The following is a 7,211-nucleotide window of genomic DNA, read 5'->3' on the forward strand; positions in this document are numbered from 1 at the left end:
TGTCAAACTCATAACCGGTAATCGAGTCACGAGTCCGTTTCCTCTTTAAACCGACTTTGGAGAGTGTTTTTGGAATCATTTTTATTAATCTCATAACTTATAATAAAGCTTATTATTATTATTAACTAGATGGTTTTTATTATTATTATTATTGTTAATATTATCCACTTTTTTATTGAACCAAAACCGATGTCGGGCCTAGTTGTCGTTTAACGTCATTGATACTCGAGTTATATTTTTTATCACTAATACTATTAGTATTACAATGTTATAAGTGTAAATTATTATTTTTAATATGGCACATATAATTTTCATAATAATAATAATTATTAGTAAAATTCTTAAATCTATTAATAATGTATTCAACAACGAAAGTAATTGTTATTATATTTATTATTATTGTTACTATTATTAGTTTTAACAACAATTTCTCGTTGAGTAGTATATTTATATAATACTATCACCATTATCTTATATCTATATATATATAGGATTGATTTCTTTTGAGAACCACTTTGAGTTTTAAGAACTCGAAAGAACTTAACGTAACAATTTTTTTTTCCAAATATGTAATACGTAAGTGTAAGTGATGTACAAAAAATTACGGTATTTTTTACACACCGAAACGACTTTTTACACATGTGTAACTAACATTTAAACTTGTGTAATTATAAAAAATACTTATTCTCTCTCATGCTTCATTTTTTAATTAAATTTAATCTCAGCCACATATTTCATTTCATTTAATTAAATGTGTGGTTCAAATTGAGTTCTTAAAGTTCTTAAAACTCACCATGGTTCTCAAAATAACCATCCCCTATATATATATATATATATATATAACATGTTCTAAAGTTATTATTATCATTACTATATTTATTATTAATAATATTAATAAAAGCTTTATTATCAGTTCATTTATATACAACCGATCTCTTGATTAAAACCCGTCTCGTTTCTATTTAATATTGGTTTAGTTATTTAAAAGCCCAATAAAATAATATTATTTTATTTTAAACTATCAATTAAGTGTGAGACCCTAATCGTTAGCAAATTAACCGATAACCTGATTAACAACCGAACCTTCTCGTTTATTATTTCAAATGTAGTTTCAACTAAAGTTCAAGTTCATTAATACCTTTTATTTATTCGTTTTCAATTAGCTTTCAAGTCGGATTCGTTCGTTTCGTTTACAAGCTTTCTATATGTCGATCACTTATTAGTTCTCAATTCGTCAATCGAGGTGAGTACATTTCATCCCCCGTTTTCACTTTTATATTTTGGGGGTAACATGCATACTTATTTAAAACAAGAATGATTTATTATACACTTTTCTCAAACCACAAACTTTAGGGTGTATGATACTTAGAATACTTGCTCTTTTGTGTGTTATATGCCTCATATGCTTTATGTGCACGAGTGTTTATTTTTATGTTGTTGTTGAGCCTCATTAAGTATGATCATACGCTCCCCTAACTACTTAGCATTATGCTAGTAGAATAGGGCCTCATTATCCGAGTATATCGGTTGTTACCGATTAGAAAGGATCCTCATTACATACGCTTTATATACCACGATTGATGCTTTTATTTATAGTCTCATATACGTTTGTGGATTTCGCTCATAATATATATACTCAAACTATGAAATTGTTCACCAACATACGTGTTGACAAATATTATTTTATGCATTGTTACATGTTTGACTCTTATTGACTTGAGGACTTGACGAAAAACGTTACCAAGACTATTAGGATATTAGTAAAACGAACAATATATATGTTTACTTGTATAAAATTTGTTTGTATGAACAAGATGTGTTGTTTACTGATTTTCTGAAATAAAATGAGTTGATTAAATATTGTCGTTTTAATAGTGTCTTGTGTTTTGGGCAATTGGTTGCACACCGGCATGTTCCGCCGCCTTTGGTGGGGTGTGACATATATAATATCCAAAAATTAATTTTTCTTTATATTTACCATGTCCGAGTACTCTCCGAGTACTCCCTGAGTACTCCGAGTACACCCAACTCCCGAATCGGCCGCCTAGGATCCGCCTAGCGACTTTTGCAACCTTGGTATGAGGTAATGGAATGGATGAAGGAATGGAATGAGTATGGGAATGGAATGGACAACATAATGGAATGGAGCATTACTATTTTATTGTCATGTTTGGTTAACTCATGGAATTAGAGGTGCGCAAAATCGGTTATTCTTGAAACCCGGAACCGGTTTTTTTCATACCGGGTACAAAATGGGACCGGTTCCAGTCAGGAATCGGGTCGGTTTACGAAACCGCCCCGATGGACCAAATTGAGAACTTAGTGGAACCGGTTCCGGTAGGAACCGGGACGGGGTTTTACGTAAAAACTGGTTCCATCGGTTTTTTTGAATTTTAAACCCACTAGCCATTAGAAATCGGTTCCAACCATTGGAACCGGTTATTTTACTATAAATAGGTTATTTAAATCCTATAAATAGCAAGGTATTGTGTGTACTTGTTAAACCACTTCCAAAACTATAAAACACACTCTCAATCACAATTAAGCTTAAACTGACAACAAATGGCAACTAACGACGACGTTGTTATGGTGATCGAAACAACACGATGCCCCGATGTTTGGGTTCGTTACACTAAAAAAGGGGCTTTTTAGTACGCACAAAAGCGTCCTAAAATGCTATTTTATAGGACCTTTCATTCAATAGGACCAACGAGAAAAGCGTTTCATGTAAAGGGGTCGTAAAAAGTCTTGGAACTCAAAAAGCGTCCTGATATCCCAAATAAGATTATGAAACCAATTTTATGGTCGCATAAATATCCATTAACAACCCAAAAAGCGTCCCAATAAAAACGTATTATGACACTTTTACAATGTTTTAACATGTGCTTACCCACCTTTAATCTTTTGATACACATACAAGCGTCCTTAAAAATTAATTTATAAGACCCTTATGATGTAACATTATAGGTACTTTAGTACCAAGAAAAAAGTCCTGATATTTCAAATAAGATTATGAAACCAATTTTATGGTCGCATAATATATTCATTAACAATCCAAAAAGCGTCCCAATAAAAACATATTAGGACACTTTTACAATGTTTTAACATGTGCTTACTTAATTGTAAACTTTTGACACACATACAAGTGTCCTTAAAAATTAATTTATAGGACCCTTATGATTATAGTACCAAGAAAATGGTCCTGATATCCCAAACAAGATTATGAAACTAAATTTTATGGCCGCATAATATGTCTATGAACAACTTAAACAACGTCCTAAAAACATATTAATTATGACACTTTTACAATGTATTAACGTTTAATAGGACAAAAATTCGAAGTCCTAACAAATCATATTATACAACCCTTTTTTAAACGTCCACACACACAATTTTACGATACGTTTATGGACATATAAATATTGAAAGAAATAAAACTTCATTATATTAAATAAGCTTGTTCATAACAAAAACATTAAACATAAATAAGTTATAACATTATCCAACAAAAACTCTTGTAACATTCAATAAAAAAGTTAAAAGCAATAAAAGAAACAAGCACCATAAAATCCCGAGTTATCATGCGTCCTCAATCCTCATGGAATACCTATAAATAAACTATCCATGTGTAACATTATGTTCCATGTTATTAAAATTATTCGTATCACAAGTTTAACAAATACATACCGAGATAAATGGACAAGGCCATGCAATGGATGCACCAATACAATCTTGAATTGTTGAAAATAACCCATATGGTCTCACCAACTTTTCATCTATTTTTATTGGTACTTGAACATTTACCTCACACCATTTTGGTCCAATCTCTACACCACCAACTAGCTCATTTGGGTCCAGGCTCTTCACCCATTCTCTTGCTACAGGCTCAGTAGGGTTTAGAATGCTTTTGAGGAAAACTTCATCTCCGACCTAGATTTTTGTTTTCAAAAAACAGTTATATATTAAACTCGAGTCATTATAGTGCAAAAATCATTTTACAAAAAAAAAAGTTGTACACTAGCAGGCTAACATTTTATAGAAAAAATAATCTGAAAAAAATAACATCAATAGACATTTGTTGTTTTCTAGTGTAGCCCAATGTAACTGTTATTTAATCACCAACTTACAATCAATTTTTGGATGAGTCTACAAGCTAAATATTTACTTCTATTTCGCAGCTTCTACATATCCTAAGTCTAACAAAGTATCCAAATTACATACTAATCCTCTTTTTGACCATGTACTTTGTGCAAAATATAGTGGCGTGCCTATTATTTATAACATATTTCTGATGAAGTACAAAAGATAGCTTACAAAATATTGAACACTAAAGATTTATATAGAAAAATACCCGTAAACGTGGAGGTCCACTAGTTACAATGGGGAAAGATGACGATGTAACAGGTGGAACACTAGAACTATCCTTCGACACTTTCATCTCGGACACCTAGGCTTCTAACTGGACAACGGTACTAGTAAGTTCTTCACATTTAGACTTCAGTTGGATGTTTTCTCTACGACATGCTGAACGACTTGGTATTACACCCCAAACATCAGAACCACGAACACCTAGACCATACATGACTGCATCACCATTTCGATCTTTACCCATTACCTTAGAAAAAACATCATCTGGTCCAGGATTATCGGTCGAACCCTCAAGAAGATTAGAACTAAGTTGTTGCATTTGTGTCTGTATTAGATATAATAACAAAAATAAGATATGTATTTTTAACACCATCAAGAACGCATAAAAAAGATATGTATATGAACATATAAGCATATTACTTACAATTGCATTTGCAGCTTCCTCATTTTTTGTAGTTCCATGTTTGGAGAAACATGCATGAAACATTTCCAATCGACTTAGATCCTGTCCCGTAGATGTCTGTTTGAACAAAAATAAAATGAGTATTAACAACGGATATCGACATGATACATTTACAATTGCACCATCTTATACAATCACCTTTAGCTCTTCACGGACTCGAGCATAACTTTTTTTACCCGTTATTTGCACCATCTTCTTTTTTGCCCGATTCGCTTTGTTTTTTTCACTTACCGTCTTCAGTAGAAAAGTGAAATATTAGAATGGATAATAAACTAATGTTATTTGAAGTGAAAGGCTATTTCATACCTTAGACTTTTCTTTATTCCAATACTTCACTAGTCTCCTCCATTGTTTTTTTTGCACTTGTTTTGGCCTAGAACTTATTTGTTCCTGAAGTGACAAAGACGGATCATGGTATAGTTCTTTAACTCTTGCCCTCCAGTTCTTCACCTTATGCCTAAATGATTTCAATATCCAGCCTTCAGCATCTTCTGGAATATCAAATTTTGTCTACAAATGGAACAAGTAACATGAGTAAACATATACTTTAGCCATTAACATATAGATTTTTAATTATGTACCTTTAGGAGTTTAAGCAACACTTGTTTTTTAGTGTCCTTAACCTTATTCCATGGTTTATAAATCGGACAATACTTTCCACTCCTTGAAAGGGTTCCCATGAAATGAGTCAGTTGACTACTTTTGTCATTAATATGTTGTCCGTGTGCATTAACTAAAATAGGAATTCTATCCCCTTTTTCTTGGGCCCAAATTTTTGGCATACGGGTTGGTCCTCTCACTCTTTTACGTGCATTCCGAACTAAAAAAAGTAAACATAATTTACAATGTACATGTATACATTAAAAATACTAAATAAATTGAAATAGGAACTGCAGGGCAGTTTGGGTATTAAAGGACTAAAATGGTTGAAGTTTAACAAACCTGCTTCATTTTCTGGTTGTGGAACTTCATGCTTTTCTTCATTTTCTTGTTGTGGAACTTCAAGCTCGTCTTCAAATAGTTCATTGTTCTCATTTTCTAAATCATTTGCATTTTCTAAATCATCCATATCTTTATCTCCATCATCTTCAAAACTATCTTGTTCTTCATAAGCTTCATTCAATTCTATGTTTTCGATGTCATCAATTTCAGCATCTTGTTCTTCATCAAAAAAATGTAAGCAATGAAAACAATTAATTAAATGTAGACTTAATACTAACTACATATTATATGTAAAATATTAAAAAATATATATAGGTACCATGAACTATCATGTCACCCTCCCCGTGGTTATCATCGTTGTCAACCGCATATAACTTTCTCTTAGCTGAAACTAATCTCCCTCTCGTTTGGCCTTCGTCTGACTCTAGTACCCTACTATTTGTTGTTCTCCTTGTATCAATCACTCGTCCCTTTTGCATATGAGATTTTGAAGATCTGAGCACGCGGGAGACATTTGGAGCAATGAATCGTTTGTGTGCTAAATTAGCACATCTCTTTATTGATTACGATGCAATGTAATGTTGCATCTGTAAGTTAAACTGTTAGAGAATAAACACAAAGAAAACATATTATCCGAATTTTTTATAGTACCTTTTTAGAGATTTTTGTAGCAGCTTCTTCTTGATAAACTTGCTCCACATCCTCATCAAAATCAAAGTCAGATTCAGGTATATACTCTACATCTTTCTCGCAGGTATCCATTCGTTTGTTTTTCTTTTTATTTGTTTTGTCACTCTCTCCTAGACTTGTCAAAGACTTAACAATATTTTTCAATCCCATAGCTTGTAATTTTTTTTAGTTCTCTTGAACCCTCGACATTCTACTCTTTTCATAATCATTCGTATGTCTTGTGGAGCTTTGGCCTTGCATATCTTTTGGTCTGCAATAAATACGATTAGCCATCAACTTAAATTGTTGGGAAATCACAGTGACAATGTAACACCTAAATTGTAAGAATCTTCTTCGAGCATTTCATCAAACAATACATATGCACTATCCACATCACAAGATTTGCCAAAATCCCCCAACCGCCATCACATTCCCATAAACCTGATCTAAAATTCATGATTTTTTGTTTAATTGAATATATATATGCAATAAACCTGATCTAAAATTCGGCCCCAGTAAATAGATGTAAACAATCTTATTATATTTTCTATAACCTGCTGGCTCAGCTCCTCAAGTCCTCAACTACTGATTAGCTGTTAACAATCAAATAACATTAAACATTTAACTCTTGTCAATCAAGATTCAAATAAAAAAAAACTACAATTAAAGACCTTTATCACGTTGAAAAAGGCTAACAACTTGAAGTAACAAATAGAATAATGTAAATGAGAACTGATCAAAATTCTTGAACTATTCAATATTACGTCGT

General features: G+C 32.1%; 1 protein-coding gene across 3 annotated transcripts; it reads right to left on the reverse strand.

Annotated features, from left to right (window-relative positions):
• Positions 1-3,640: 3,640 nt before the first annotated feature.
• LOC143600682 (uncharacterized) lies at positions 3,641-6,916 on the reverse strand. Of its 3 annotated transcripts, none has more exons than XR_013147520.1 (7): positions 6,093-6,916; positions 5,774-5,992; positions 5,413-5,651; positions 5,138-5,341; positions 4,970-5,065; positions 4,352-4,888; positions 3,641-3,930 (listed from the first exon to the last, which is right to left on the reverse strand). XR_013147520.1 is itself a non-coding variant. In XM_077078303.1 (7 exons), the coding sequence occupies exons 1-7, from the start codon at positions 6,250-6,252 to the stop codon at positions 4,448-4,450; spliced, it is 1,260 nt and encodes a 419-aa protein (XP_076934418.1). In that variant the 5' UTR covers positions 6,253-6,916; the 3' UTR covers positions 3,641-4,447. The 3 variants fall into 3 exon arrangements, 2 of the variants coding, with proteins under 2 accessions (XP_076934418.1, XP_076934417.1); XM_077078303.1 differs by having other exon boundaries at positions 3,641-4,693; positions 4,793-4,888; XM_077078302.1 differs by having other exon boundaries at positions 3,641-4,888.
• Positions 6,917-7,211: the final 295 nt, after the last annotated feature.

Source organism: Bidens hawaiensis, unplaced genomic scaffold, assembly GCF_021521415.1.
Source record: "Bidens hawaiensis isolate Kalapana, Puna unplaced genomic scaffold, B.hawaiensis_p1.1 tig00054776_1, whole genome shotgun sequence".
NCBI lineage: Eukaryota > Viridiplantae > Streptophyta > Magnoliopsida > Asterales > Asteraceae > Bidens > Bidens hawaiensis.

Excerpts from the sequence above, each read along its gene's own strand:
- LOC143600682 (XM_077078302.1), bottom strand. The coding sequence starts at position 6,252 with ATGCAAAAGGGACGAGTGATTGATACAAGGAGAACAACAAATAGTAGG. Across the intron at positions 5,993-6,092 it reads GGGTGACATGATAGTTCATG|AACAAGATGCTGAAATTGAT; the intron begins GTACCTATATAT and ends TTTTTGATGAAG. Across the intron at positions 5,066-5,137 it reads GGAATAAAGAAAAGTCTAAG|ACGGTAAGTGAAAAAAACAA; the intron begins GTATGAAATAGC and ends TTTCTACTGAAG.